The sequence below is a fragment of the Pipra filicauda genome, unplaced genomic scaffold (assembly GCF_003945595.2).
Source record: "Pipra filicauda isolate LSUMZ 115617 unplaced genomic scaffold, ASM394559v2 scaffold5_size6683894_pilon, whole genome shotgun sequence".
NCBI lineage: Eukaryota > Metazoa > Chordata > Aves > Passeriformes > Pipridae > Pipra > Pipra filicauda.
Window position 1 is genome coordinate 5,072,213 of NW_024104754.1, and position 15,876 is coordinate 5,088,088.

The 15,876-nt window shown below is 37.0% G+C and overlaps 1 protein-coding gene across 4 annotated transcripts in view; it reads right to left on the bottom strand.

Moving 5' to 3' along the window:
* ZNF385B (zinc finger protein 385B) overlaps positions 1-15,876 on the bottom strand; it is a 164,271-nt gene that overhangs the window by 115,616 nt on the left and 32,779 nt on the right. The window contains exons 1-2 of one of the 4 annotated variants that reach the window (XM_027731491.2): positions 8,516-8,993; positions 8,271-8,339 (exon numbers count right to left, since the gene is read on the bottom strand). The exons of 1 other annotated variant lie outside the window; for it this stretch is intronic. In XM_027731491.2, coding sequence (XP_027587292.1) covers positions 8,271-8,339; positions 8,516-8,540 — 94 coding nt within the window. In that variant the 5' untranslated portion in view covers positions 8,541-8,993. Of the gene's footprint in view, positions 1-4,513; positions 4,534-8,270; positions 8,340-8,515; positions 8,994-15,876 lie in introns of those variants that run through there. 2 more of the 4 variants (XM_027731492.2, XM_039388016.1) reach the window with 2 other exon arrangements.

A 15,876-nucleotide genomic window follows, 5' to 3' on the forward strand; every position in this document is an offset into this window, starting at 1 on the left:
TGCCACAGAGGGATCACTGTTGATCAAACAAGGCACATGCTCTGTCAGAGGGGCTGGATCAGCTCCCTCTGCACGGGGCACAGCTGTCGGTTCTGGGAATGATAACCCTGTGTACGGGATGGATGAGACTGAGCAGTTGAACAGACTGCTAATCTGCAACCAGCAGAAACAACACACTCCTGCTCTCCGCTCTGTAGATACTCAATTAATGAATGACAATTTCTGTGATTAGGATTCTTATCTTGGTTATTTAAAGCAGTTAAAATAATTTTGATTCATTGCATCAACCTCGCAAAGGGATGACTTGAAGCAGCCAGGGTAGTGTGTTCACAATCTGTCAAAGCAACACCAGGCTTTCAAATGAGGAAAGCAGTATAAAGTAGAAATACTTTAAAAGTATAGATAGCCTTATTTACCCAATTCACCCACTGATTTCAAGTCTGGATAATCATAACAAGTATTTCTGAAGCAAAACTGTAAAAAGATGAAAAGATAATTGTATTTAGTCTAACACAGAAAGTATGTGTCTGTCATTCCGTCACCTCCCAAGAATTTAAGCAAAAAATAAGCATGTTATGATTGCAAACATATCTTGTCTTGGCCAGGCTGGATGTCCACTACAATAGTATGCAGACAGGATCATTGTCCACTAAAACCTGCTCTCTCCTCTTGGTATTGGAGTCTTGACATAAAATGCTATTGAAATCTGTAATTTCAGTTTCAAACAGGTCTTTAAATTTCAGTGATGCTTGGTATTCAAGGTATTCAATAAATTAACAGCCCTTCAAATGTATTTCTTGTATAAACAAGGCCACCACTCAAAGAAACCTACATTAGTAATTAAAGAACTAACAAAGCATCTCTTCAAAGTGGCTTCAGTAAAGGTGGTTGGAACCTTTACTTGAAACAATAATGAAAATCAAATCATCTGACAAAAGTATTATTTATAAATCTACTTTTAGCCTTTTGGTTTTTTATTTAATAACATGCCTGTTATACATAAAATGGACTTCTGATGAAAAAATTTACTTTGGTATATTAAATTGTGTTTCTAAACACAGATAAAAAGACAGTATACCATATTTATTCAAATAGCAGTCTCTTGTTAATATTTAAAAAATTAACATTTGTACATTTCTTCAGAATTGTACACTTCCTCAATTTTTCTCCACAAGGCTTCTTAGATTTCAAAAAATTTTTTAAATTAAAAGCAGAACAGAACCTCCGAAATACACCACAGAATTCATGCTGCCTAATCATTTGCCTCTTCAGCTGTGATCAACTTCAATTCTAGTTTACAAGCACAGCTGATGGGGGACAAAACCCTATGATGCTTCAGCATCCCCCACCTTCTGGGGCAGAGTACTGCACCACTGCACACCTCTCATTAACTTCATGTTCAGCAGACAGGAAAACAAGGGAATTGATCAAAATAGCAGCCAGAAAGTGAAAATCAGAACAAAAAATTATCAAAATCCAGTGTGCATCTCCTCAATATTTTTAGGCCTATCCCCCAAAAATATGTGTTACTTTTAGTCTTGATTTAACATAACTGTTTTTAGGATGGAATTTTCAATGGCCAGAAATTGTATTTGCTTCTGCTCCAATTCAAACTCCTATTGATGAACAATACCCAATCTGCGAACACCTACACAAATGTTTTACCTCATGATCAGGCGCATGATTAAGCATCACTAAAGTCTCAGATAAAGCACTCGTGAGGGTAGCTGGCCCTTGAAAAGTCTGGAACACCCTGACTGCAGCCATGCCACTGTTTCATTTCATGCATCAGGATGCAACAATGCCTTCTGCTCTCACAAATTCTTTCCTCTTATTTTAATTTACTTCTTGAGTTAATTGGTACACCATTTTTAAGCACCAAACCAAATCTTTCCCTCTTCACCACCAAGCCTATTAACATCTTTCCAACAAGTGAGCACGTGCATGAAAGAGTAGGGGGAGCAGCCATATGTTTAAGTTGCAGAGCACCTTCAGAGCATGGAAATCCCCAGGAGCTTTTATCCATTACTGCACTATCTCATTCTTGTGCCATTTCTCAGAAGACTCCTTTAAACCTGGGCTTGATCAATGAATAAATATCATGTTGAGAACAACATGAGTCTTGCATAAAAGCTGGTCAAACTATCTGACAGATGTTTACAAATCAAGGATCTGTTTTATAAATTTTAAATTATATAGTCTTGCTTAGGAAATCACATATGAAATCACATCAATTCAAAGATTTGTTCATAATTGCTGAATAGTTGGATACACATTCCAGACTAATCTTTCAATAAATGATACTTTTCTCATGTTTACTAATTCTTTGCTAGTGGGTATTCGGGTATACTCATAAGCAACAGCCTGTTCCTGTCTCTAATGAAATGATTAACAAAACAACATGAAACACTTTAAATACCAAAAACTGACTATTTGCAACAAAAATCTCTTAAAATTTGAGAATTTATACAGTATTTAAGTAAATAGTTTTGTCACCCAAATAATCATGGGTATTTTCTTGCAAGGCATGTATAGGTTACAAATTTAATGAATTAATTGTTGATAAATTATTACTTTATTGATTTGGATTTTAAGCTTCATTGATTTTCCATTTTTTTCTCAACTACAGAATATCAACAGCATAGATACCATGCAGTAAAATTAACATCCAGAGTAGAAGTCTAGTACACAATTATCAGAACAATGTCAACTTAAATATTTTTTTTGCAAAGGTAATCTGAAGTAATTTGTAAAACAAAGCTGTTTGTTTTGAGGAAGGATGAAAGAAAAAAAAAATTTCCCCTTGAAGGACAAATACTCGTTAGAGAGGATGAAGTATTAAAATGAGCAAGTGTTTGCAACTGACAAACAAAATAAAAGCACAACAATATTTTTACTTGTTTCTGCCAGATTTGTCCTTGTTTCTGTCAATAGTTACCAAGAACAAATCTGGTACTACACCACTTTCATATAAGCATTCTTTATAATCATGTTTCAAAAAAAAAACCTCAGGATGTTTTCACAAAAATTTAATCCCCAGCAAGTAATATTCTGGTGTTCCAGCTTTGAATCTTTTGAAAGTCTCTGCCCTGCTCAGCAGCCAAAGTGACTGAAAAGCTTAAATCTTATTTTCAAAAATAACCTGGGTTCACAGGTGCTAAGTGCTGTTTATGTTTGCTAAAAAGCGGTTGTTACAATGATTACCTAATAGATCGATTTTTACTATTCAACCTTACTAGAGGTGCATCAGGCTTAAATGGTACCACTAACAGAGCTGGTCACAATACACTAATTGCAATTCCTAACAATAATCTTCAGTTCTTTCCAACTAGTCTGCTTTTTCTTGATGAAGTGATTTCTGTTACTCTTTTTCCAGATGTGCCACTCTAAAGCCTATAAATCTTCCTCACCTCTTTATTTTCTGTATGTTCCATTTAAGTTTGGTCAGCTGATAAAAAAAAAGCCTCTCTTTCTGCTCACATTTAAATGCTCAGTCACAAAACATTTCAGGATGTCATCATTGCAAATACCCCAGTTTGTGCAAGAGGAGATGCAAATATGTGAAAATTTTTAATCCAGTTTGAGAAGAAAGACAGACAATTTTAAGAACTTCCCACATGGATTTCTTACCTCCCCTTCCTGTCTCCACCCCCTACTCTGAAATATCCTGAAGAAAGAAAATAGAGGCCCCTGGGTGGAAGTTACAAACTTCCAGGAGTTATGTTCTGACTTCTTGCCTTTACAGAATGCTTGAAGCAAGTAAAAGTGAAACCTGCACACCAGAGACCTGCTCTGTCTCTTCCTCTAGCTCAGCAAAGGTATAAACAGTACCAATGTGAACAGCTAACAAAACCAAAAACTCCAAAACTGAACATACCACAATAACCTCGGAAGTCCCTTGACATGGAAATATCCTTTAAGCACCCTGACATAGGTGATCTGAACGCAGATTTTATACACCACCCAGAGCAACCACAATAAACTAACAAATGGTGTCACCAAATCCATCATGCCAGAAATTCCCGCCCAAAGTCTGACAGTTTCACAAGTTCCCTACTGGGAAAAGTTTCGTCCACCGAGCTTTCATATCCTTTCCCTAAGTTAGCTCCTATAACACACTATATGAATTTTAAAATTTGTCCCTAAAGAAGCTGTATTTCTCTATTCACAGAGTATTAAAAAGACCTCATCTCATCCCAAGCTCTGTATTGCCCAATCACAGGCAAAAGAAATTTTTAGTGTAGGTCTTGAACCTATGCAAGGCCAAGGAATTTAGCCTTTCATCTGCCCGGGCTGCTGGTGTCAACACAAAAGCACTCTCCTTACACCTGCAGAGATGAAAAAGTACACAGGTTTCCTCACTTCCAAATAAAAAATTATTTTAAAAAATCCTTACAGGAACAAAAAGCGTAAGTGAAATAGAAAAGTTAGTTAATTTTCCCTTCAAAGTCATGTTATGAGCACTGCTCAGAATCCAACAGAACAGAAAGCATATTAAAAAAAAAGGATATACTTTCTTGGCTGAACATTCAGGGTGAGACCTCCAGAACACCTCTGCCTCTTTAACTTAGAGACAGGGAAAAGCTTCAGCAATAGGACTTCCACAGTGAAATACAGTTCTCAGTGTACTCAGCTTCTCTGGCAGGATTCATCAGTGACCTTCACTAAAAAAAAAAAAGCAAATTCAAGATTTCCACAAAGACCTTGGCTAGACTTGGATCTGAAAGTCAAGTGATCAACATGGAATTGCTCACAAACTACCACTTCCCCAGTACTTTTTTTTCCATTTAGCTTACAGTGTCCTCTTCTCCTACAGAATCTCCCTGTAAAGTAACCTTGGTAGTAGGGAGGCTGCTGCCCCCAAACACTCTCAAAGTGCAAAAGATCACCATACATTAACACTGATGTCTTCTAAATGATGCCTTAAGGTCCCATCTGGTTTTTTGATTTTTCTAATTTTTATAAGCTTTATAAGTAGTTATATAGTAGAAGTAGATTTAGAAGCAGCAGCATTTCATTCCTTTACCCTTAGCACAGAAACTCTCCAACACTATGTTTAGTGTATTTAAGACAGGCCTATTCTGTTTAGAGAACACTTGTACCTTGGCCTAAACTGCAGAGTACAGTCAAACTCTGGGTAACTGTGTGCCCCCTGTACCCTGAAGAAGATGAAGATTGATGAAGAGAGGGTCTCAGAGACCCTAGCCCCAATTCCCAAGGGATGTGACCAAGGGCGGATCAGGGCAAAAGCCATGGGGTGGAAACATCTGTGATTGGACAGACAATATTATAAATTGTAACATCTGTACAGAGGGACTTGTGCCCACGTCTTGGAATCTTATGCCCAGACACAAATTAAAACCCTTTCCTTATAACACCTTTGAAACTAAATTGTCTCGGAGTTTTTTTCTCCCTGAATTTTCTTTTAGGCATCAAAAGGAGAAGAAATTAAAATTATGGTGCCATGTGATAACTGACAATTTGATACAGAAATGGTTATAGAATGGATACAGAAAGAGTAAAGCTCCATACCAGGAAGTGGTTTTGTCCAGCATAACAAGCACACCAGATCTTGCCTCTCACTTTAACTGCCAATATGAAATGGCAGGAGAGAAAATACGCAGCAAGAAAGACTTGGAAGAGGATGCAAGATCTTTGAAGCTGAAAGCACCTTGCAAACAACATCATCTTGGAACAAAGAACTAACCAGATTGAAATGTGACAATCACAATTCATAGAGACAAAAAGCATGCATAAAAAGAATCCCCAAAAGAATAAAAGGACAAAGAAAGGCATTCCAGCTCAAGTACTCAGAGAAATAAAACATGTTTTATATGTCATGGTAGTGACATGTCACACATTGTTTTCCAAATGTTCATAACAGTATTTTTGGCCTGGTAGCCTTTAAACACACACTGAAGAACAGCAAGAAAATTTATTCAAAGGTCCTAAATTGACAGCAATATACTTTTTTAAAGCTGTCAGTCTGCATCTATTGTGTGACTACAGGAGGATCCAAACAACATGGCTTCAAAAAAGGAACTTTGTTGGTGATATTCTGCTGCACCTTCCAAGCACGTGTGACAAAAGGCAGTAGTCTCCATAGCTTCTACTTCTCTTTCTCCTCCATGATGATGCAATAATGAAAGACTGGTACACCAGCTTACATTTGCTTCTTAAGTAAAATTCTGGAAGCTATGACCTGCAGCTTCTTCTTTTCCCAGGAAGGCATATCAGTAGCTGATCAGGATCTTTCCTCAGCACTTAACAGAAGAAACATCACCAGATCTAGAACCCACTACATTTTCCACACAAAATGCCATGTCAAATTTTGCCCCTTGCAGACAGAACTGAGCAAGGAAGTAGATCATTAGAAGTGGTTATTACAGGATCAAGCCAGAATTGTGATGTCCTAGATTAAAAGCAAAGCAATTTTAAATTGCCTACTATACGAGAGAGATTAAGGTAGGCTGGACAAAGTAACCCAAGAGAAGCCTAATAGTGCACAATCTTTCATTAAACGTAGCTGCTAGTGAGGGAGCAGCCAGAAATCTGGCAGAGTTAAAAAAATAATGAAACTCTTCCAAGAACAAAACACAGGTGAGAAAGTTGGCTTATCAGTTTATGAGTTATATGTATTAAAGACCATTTTACAAAGTTACTTACAAATAATAACAGATTTAAGAAAGAGCAAAGTTTGCAATGTATTCTAAAGTTGCTATCTAAAAATTATCTCTCCTGAATGTTTAGGGTGGTTCATGTACATTTTTCAAGTGTATTTTATCCTTGATCAGTAAACAAGCACATAGAGCAAATTAGCATTGAGAGAGCAATTTTCCATGTCATAACCTCCCCTCCAAACTCACGAAGTCTAAAAAAGTGACAATGAATTTAATAATTTTATGTGATGAATGACAAATGTTATCTGAAACACTACAACAAACTGACTCCAAAATGCTATCAGAAATGTCAGCAGTTAGCTCATTGGGGAGAACTTTATTAGCATCTCCTTAGGATACCCACGACAAACTGCATTTTTGTTGGGATTTTTTGGGAGTGGAGGGGTGTTGTTTTGGATTTTGTTTGTTTGTCTTTATCTCCAAAGAACACCTTAGCAGAAGCTATCAGCTTTGACAGAACACCAAAATTCTGGCGCTGAACCATAAATTGACCATTACCATAAAAAGAACTGCTAAATGAGAAGCTATGTGCTCAGTATAAAACTAATTTCATGCTTTCAAAAGCACACAGTGGCTTCTAGCAAGATAGTGGCCCTGGGACTTGCAAAGACAGATTGGCTAATACAAATGGTGTGTGCTCCTGATGCAGTCTGCTTAGCCAAGCTTTACATGTACTGGCAGTAAATGGAAATTCTCGAATCTTCTGTCAAACAAATACACACTTATCTATAACTTTGGAGCTGAAAGCTATAAAACAGCTGCCTCATAAATATATTTAGCAGGAAAAAGCATGAGCTGTCCTAGTTCCTCATAAAAAAAACACCAAAAAAACGCACAGCAGTCTTTACATAGTAAGCACAGACATTTCTACAGCAAGAAAGAAAAACATTTAAATAATATTTTTCAACATTTTTCCCTGTTTTATTTAAAAAAAATTACTGTCAGCATACGCAAATATAATCATAGCAGGTCTCACTTCACAAACTAAACATATTAGCAGAACAGCAATGCTTAATAAGTAACTCAGCTGAACTAATTTTTTGTGTTCTGCTATAGGTGAAATTCTCAATAAAAAAACCTTTTTTTAAACACATAGGTACAAAGTCTGTTTAGTTTATGATAATGCTTCTTTCAAGCTTAAAGATTTACTACTAGAACTTCATGGACTACCTTTAACACACTATCTGTTCCCTTAAATAAAACTTGCTGCACTAAATCTCAAATTTAACTGGTTAGGGAGAAGCGACACTAATTTTATACCCCTCTCAAAGCAAGCTGTCAGTGCAAATGAATTACTGGAAGCTATCCTGGGCATGACAGGTCCTAACTTTTAATATTAACAATGACAGACATATCTAAGACGTCAAATCCAGCATACAATTTATTTCATTCTGTACTTAGTTTATCTGGAGAATCCGACAGCTCTTGTGTTTCACACATCATTGTAACTACACTTTGAGAATTAACAAGCCAGAATGCAAGTTATGGTAAGAGATATTTAGTCACACTGCTAATAAGCTTCTTTTTACAACAATAACACAGCATCACTGACATTCAAAAAAAATTTAAAATGCATAGGAAGTCACCTACTGGAAAGATGCCCTCTGCAAACAGCAAGCAAGGAAAGGGAGCTTGCCACATATTTAGTTACTTTTAATACTGAAATAAGAAGAAAAGAAAAAGATGCATTATATGCATTGCCATTTTTGTTACCCTTTCCACTGGAATAACTAAAACAGAAATGACATGCACACAGAAATAATGCCAAACATGTAACACTTAATGTCGTAGCACAAAGCAATTCAGTGAAGTTTAATAATAAAAAAGAGACTCACCTCTACTGGGAAGTCCACTCCACATTATGGCAATACTATTTATGCAGGTTAAACAGCAACCAAGTTACATAAACAAAACTTCCGATATGTGACCAATATGATCTACGGTGCTACAGAGTCTTGGCTCCAGCCCTGATCATCTGTGTGACAGTACACTGTTATACCAGTGCAGCCTCAAACCTTCCCAGATGCCGGCTTATTGCATTGCTCATTGAAAATCCTTCACACGCTGGCAACATTTTAGGGAAGGACAAGCACGCTCTGAGTCATTTGTAAAGAAAGCAAAGCAATTTCAGTTCTGTATCTTCATGCGTACCGAAACACAGAGCACTGTCAAAGTAGAAGTCTGCATGAATTTATGCTGAGAATCAGGCAACCCAAGCCGTCATTATCAATGCACGGAATCAGCTACAGTGATCAAATTCAAACAAACCACAAAAAAATAAAAGAATATGATTATGAAAGGCTCTACAGATTCAGCTCCAAACCACACAGAATGAGGAATCATCTATCTAGACTGTGTAAATGTTAAAAATAGCTCTGTCTTTCCTACAATGAGCACAAGACAGAGGAGAATCAGCAGCCTGTATTGTGATGAGGTTCGTGATTAGGAAAAAAAAATTCAGCAGTAAAAATTAATTACTTCTTACAGCTTTTAAAAATAAGATTAATTCACAGTTATGCAAATGAACAAATAAGTACTTTTTAACCACATAACAGACAAACTCTATTCTACATTAAAAAATAGGATATCTATTAAAAAGAAGAATAAATATTTGGATGAAAAAATTCTGAATACTGACCCAACTAAGACCTGTACGGTCTATCAGATTAAGTACCTGCACAAAAAAACCCCCAACCAACAAACAAACAAAATCAACAACAACAAAAAAATCAAAACAAAAAAAAAACACTAAAAGCATGACATTACATGAAGAAATGCCTTTGTCTTTAAAAAAAGAACAGTAATTTTTTATTACTTAGTATGAAAAATGTCCATGGCTTATTAAATTCATGCTCTTCCTACTCCCACATAGACTTCTCACTGTGTAAATCTTTTTGTCTTTTCAGGTACTTCATAGGCTTTCTTTCCCAAGAAAAGGTAAGAGGACACATGTCACAGAGAGACACGCAGTATAAGAATCAGATGTAATCATAACTAGGTTTAGTTTTTAAAAGAAATGGAAAAACACGGGAGTTTTTTATTATAATACCTGTACAGTTATCCAAATATACTGCTGTGTCATGAGACAACTATGAAAGAAATTTTGACAGGATCTGATCCCAGATGGGGAAACTCACCATACAGAGACAGTATCAGTTTTTGCTTTTGTGAGATAAAAATAATAAACAAATCTGACTTTATTATTTTAATTTTTCAGTAGTTTTAACATAGAAATCATGGTTACAAATGCACATGAATAAAAAAGTCTCCATTTACAGATCCATTTTCATCTCAGCTGTCTATCTACACCCATAAACTGTGGATCACATCCTTCCATGAGGCAGTGAAGAAATCCTTGCAGCAACATGAACTCAACTGATTTAAGAAGCTCTCCAGGCCATTTCTCAAACTGTTTAAATGACAAGGGAGACGCACCAACTGGAGCAGAAGTTGTATCATTACGACTCCTGCAGCCATTCTCAGCTTGAAACCATGGCTGGTGAACAGCTGTATTTTTGGTCCTAGACTCTAGAACATCTGATTATCTGATGTCTTAAATGCGGGTTCTTTACCACAGCATAATTGCCCTTAAAGTGAGATTAAACTCTCCAGGAAGGAATTTTGCTACAAGAATATATTTATGCAAAGTAGTGGCAAAGAATGCCAAATGTATTAGCCAATTTTATTTTGAAATCCTTTCACACTTCACCCAAAGCACCACCCCCATAAACAACTTTTTTTCCATACTAGTTATATACTGTTTGTTTGCTTACAAATGTCATTCATGTGCTCTCCACCAAGTGGAGGCTACAAATGAATAATTGGTTTGATAGCCTTTACCAAATTCAAAAAAGTTAGGGTTTTCTATTTGCCATTAGGAAATTTTTGAATGTTTTGCTCTAATGCAACTTACCAATTACTTAAAAACAACCAACCTCAGTGAAATTGTAATTTTCCCATCTTTTTTCCTGAAGACCAGCAGTGAGTGCACATATCATCTACTTACTATTTTTATTAATTTTACCATTACTTTCTCAGTGCAACTACTCAAATGCAGAACCAAGTATTATGGATACAGTGTGTAATAACTGACAAAAAAAAAACAACTTTAATATCAGCTCTGGCCCTTGATATTAACTCTCATCATTAACATTTTGTAAGGAGTACCAAGCACATCAAAATATAATAAATCCCCTTAATTTCAGAGCAGCTAATAATGACCCTGATGGGTCCCTTCTGAACTCAGCATACTCTATGATTCTATCATGACTTCCGTGAAAGAAAAATAGCATTCGCTTATAAATACATTTCATATTGTAAGAAAAATGTTAACTTATGTAGCATCACCTATTTCTTATGTAAAAGGGGGAAGAGACTCAAATGACACAAAGAACGTGGTACAATCTACCAAATCCAATCCTGTTCAACAGACCACTGAATAAGAAAAGAAGTCAACATACCCTGTAGAGAGAAGTGAAATACTAATAGTTTCTCAATAGCCCACTAAGCTAAGTCGCATTCCATGCACATAACTCTTTTTGTTATCATTGGTATTATATTGGAAAAAGTAACAGTTTTGCTTTTTAGCAAGAGTCTAATCTTTTACAACAGAAAAATGGATTTTACTTAGAGTAGAATAGCAAAGTGTGGAGCAACCTCCCTCTCTAGGGGGTAAAGAGAGGGGAAGCGATGAGGACTTGCTCGACTTGGTGCCCTCACAACAGCGCCTTGAAACTGCTTTCCAAAAGGTTGGGCTGTAGGCAGCAGACATGGAGGGCAGAACAAGTGCTGACCTACAAGCCTAAGGTTTTGGCATAACACAGAAAAAAGAGTAAGACCACAGTGCTTTCTACTATCCTTCTTCTCCTCTTCTCTACAGACTTGTGCACTAATTCCATAGCTATGAATGCACGCATTTAATAGGACTCAGCTCACAAACGTTTTCAAGATACTTTTGATTGCTGCTTACCCTCCCTCTGAGCACGTGGTAGAATAGTTCATAAAGATCTGCAATAAAAATCAGATTATTCTTGTTCTTGTTTTAGATTAATGAAAGACAAACACTGAGAAGGAATTGAGGACCTAGATCAAACTAAGAAAAAATTCTGTTCTCCATCACATTGGCACAAAGCAGTCTTAGATGACAACTAAGCTACCTGTCAGAAAGCTAGTCTTGGATCAGTTAAGGATTCAAACCTATATATAAAGACCTGCATTTAGGATTAGATTCTTCTTTCAATAACCAAGAAAAAGCTCCACTGAAATCAGAACAATGCACTGCAGTTTCGTTCTGTTATGACCACCCATCATTTAATCCTGCACTGACGTAGTCATCTGGCAAGCTAATTTCTTTTACAGTTTCATTTTAAAAAAAATCTTCCTTGTACGCACGAGGCCAAAAGTGGGGATGTAGATTTAAAGCTATCTGGAATATTTTCAGTATAATTTCTCAACATCTACCAATACTCATTTTTACCTTTTGGCTGAAGACACTATTCACACTTTCTATCTCTATATATTTAATTTGGAAAGCTAATATGCAAGTTAGCTATACAGTCCATGGATCCTATGAAATATAATTCTGAGCTATCAATTGTAAGCCTCCCTGCCTCTATTGACTTGCTAGGGTGCCTAGACTTCCAAATGGTATTATTATTATATGGCATTGCACAAGGAGGCAAAGAAGTTCTAATTTCTATTGCCAAAAGGGGAAGAAATCCTGCCTTCTCTGTTCTCCCTCATTCTCCTCCCATGCCCAAGACTACTGTTTTACCTTCTCCATTCCACTACCAGGCCCTTTTTGAGACACGATTTAATTCACAAACACAACCGAAGTCTAGTCATTTATTTATTTATTTGTTTGTTTGGCTATATTAACAAATCTCTGGCTGTCATTGTTGTGAACTAGATCACACAACTGTGTGTTTATTATTATCTCCCAGGAAATCATCCTGCACTTATTTCCTCAGTACTGCAGGGTTAACACATTAACTTGCAGGACTGTTCCCTACAAAGAATGGTATTGGGTACTGCATTTCCAAAACCGTCCTGCAAGGTCAGAGATTGCAAGAGCAAAAACACAGAGCTGCTACCACAATGCACTGACATCCCAATCACACCTCCAGTCAAACTGCCAGTAAGACCTTCACACTGGCATTAGAGTGCCACCTGTGCCCTAAAGCCCAGGACCCAGGAAAAAGTGATTCTGCTGTGCCCACTTGTAAATTTGGACACCAGGATCTATAAAATTTGGACTTCAATAGGTTATTTCTAGTCCACTTAAAACTACACCAAGCATTCCCATGTTAGCACGGGGGCAAAGGAGAGAGAATCAGGAGATTCACCAGGAGATACCAGGGAACAAGCAAAGAGAATTCGTGGAGCAAAATCGGTGTCACCTCCAAAGGAGAATTGGAAGGAATAAAACGAAGTCATCCACAAAAGTGCCCACATATATTTGCATATATCAGCAAATCACTCGCAGTTATCCCTATCAATACCTCGGTTAACAAACGAGGCTCAAGCGAGCCCCAGAGGCAGCAGCCGCGGCTCGTCGCTCCATGGCCCGGGCTGCAGCACCATCTCGTGGAAGCCTTGCGATCCCGCACTCCCGCTGCCTTCCCAGCCTCCAAAATACTGCCTCCCTCCTGTCTTCATTTCCTGAATAATTAATTCATTAGCTGTCTCTCAGAAGAAGGGAAGCGAGCAGTCTTGATTTAGCAATTAGCCAAGTTCGTACCACATTCTCCAAAGTGGTTCCGGCCCCTCTGAGGAGCGGATACTTGAGCCCCTGTTTTTAGCTGTGGCAGGTGGGGTTTCAGGTACTCCACACACCTGTGACCTGCTCCACGAGATTGCTGCTTCAGGCTCCAGCAAGACCTGCTGATGAAAAGTTTTAAACAAGCTCACTCCAAAATACACTTCCCCAAGGCTGCAGGAAACCATCCTTTATTTTCCTTTTTCCTTATAGGAAATAACTGAAAAAAATACCAATTTAAGTTGCAAAAGCAAACACACATTCTCTCTTACATTCCATTTTTTTCTGGCAACAGCCCGTCCATACATCACTTATGCCTGTCACAAGGGTAGGGATGATCCCTGGAAATGGCATTGCTGACAAACTTCAGCCTGGGCTGCAGTAAGGCATGATGCATATGACTGGTAATGAACAATCGCTAACATAAGCAATAGTGAAGGCTTTAACACCATGTGCAATATACTGTCTAAGTAGAATACTCTTTTTCAAACACATAATTTTCAACACCGATGTAAAGAAAAGGAGGAGTTCAGTGAATGGATCGAATCACCAAAGTCGCCTAATGTAGTCAATTAATTTCTTGGATTTGGCAACATAAAGGAAAGCAGCTCCAGAACTTTATTTTACTTGCTATGAAGTAATTTAAATTGCAGGTAGAGATACAATAGCAATTACTGTATTTCAGTAACCGTGTAGTGAGCCAAAAAAAACTAAAAATAGAGTAAGTTTTTCAGAAAAATATTTTGCTAAATATCTTTTTAAATCCTGTGACCATTGTACCCTTACTCTAAATATAGAAAAGTAACTTTAAACTTATCTCTAAAAAGATATTTAGACTTTAAATATATAAAAGCCCCTCATCTATACACTGTAGAGTATTATTGCCAGGACCTGGAATTACACCATTATCAAATCTTAATAAAGGTCAACCCACGACACACTCCAGTAGTGGTACAACAATGACTGTTACCAATTACTGAAAGTTATGAGCAACAAATCGAGGTTATAGCTGTAAAACATAGTAGTAGTCAAAAATTAAAAGGATACTTTATAACAACCTGGGGCCACCTGTCCCAGAAAGGACCTCCAAAGAGAATGAATATGAAAATATGTCTCATGACTCCTTTGTGTCATCTCCATTTAGAAAAAAGTCCACCAAGAGTCAAGGAGTCTGGTGTCAGGGATGGTGCACAGATCAATTCTGTCACACAGGATCAAGACAGTTCTGGCAGGTCTGTAATCTTGGTTTCTGTACTGGCAATGAAAATTTAAGTCATGTGTATTTTACAGTCACCTTATCTTCAGTGCGAATATTATTAATTCCACATTCATCTTATGAACACAGAGGAAAACTCCAACCTTACATTAGCAGGAACCTTTGCAAAAAGTTTCCTGAGGTGTGCTGAGCTGTTCATTAGTTGGTTTGTTAAAAGGGTAGGTAGTTATAACAGTGAAGTCTGAGGGGGGCTATTTACTTCCTTGGTATGTAGAATAAAGTCTGTTCACTGGTGAGGTGAGATTAATATAATTGCTCTCTTACCATCTGCACAATTACCTCTGTTCACAATGGTAGCTGAAGAAATGGGGAAGGAAGACTTCCATTGCAAGCAGTAATAACACTCCAGAGGACATGGATTAAAACTGAGCCTGGATAATGTCAATTTATAAGAAAATTAATTTCTACTTATTTTTGTAAAGTGTTCTTTGAGAACTACATTTCAGTAAATCTTATTCTCCTACTAGTTCTTAAGCAGTATATTAAATCATCTACATAATCATATAATAATAAACTGTTTATACAAGGCATTTCTTTCTTTTAAATGCTATGAACACACCATCCTTCAGCTATGAAGAAAACAGAATGCCTATTTCAACATGCACTGGATAGACCAGCGTAACTAGGACATAACTAGGATATAGCCTACTATAGAGATAGGTGAACAAAGCACAAAGAAACATGAATTTCAACTCCTAAGCTATACAGTAACTCCAAAGCATGTGCTTCAGCAAACACAAACGTATTCTGAGCTTCTTTAAGCAGTGGTGCCAGAGCATCAGCTGTGATCCCCAGGAATGACACCAAAGACATCAGATGAAGAGATTCAGCTAACAAAAAGCAACAAAAATATATAATGTAAACATTGAAAATGTTTTCTATCAGCACACAGAGGAATCTTAATTAATCTATTTTAAGAATGCACACAATTAATTGATCTAGATGTTATTCAATAGGAATTTAATCTTATGGACCACAGGCTTTACACTAGTGATACCCTTACACTGCTTAGTTCTAAATCAAACAAAACAATACTACAGACATCAAAATAAGTCAAATTCAGTTAACAAGAATCAAAATCAGAAATAACAAAAAGCTAAATCCTTTAATGCAGTTTGACTGTTTCTATACAAAACAAAAGAACCCAAGGCAAATGCCCTCAT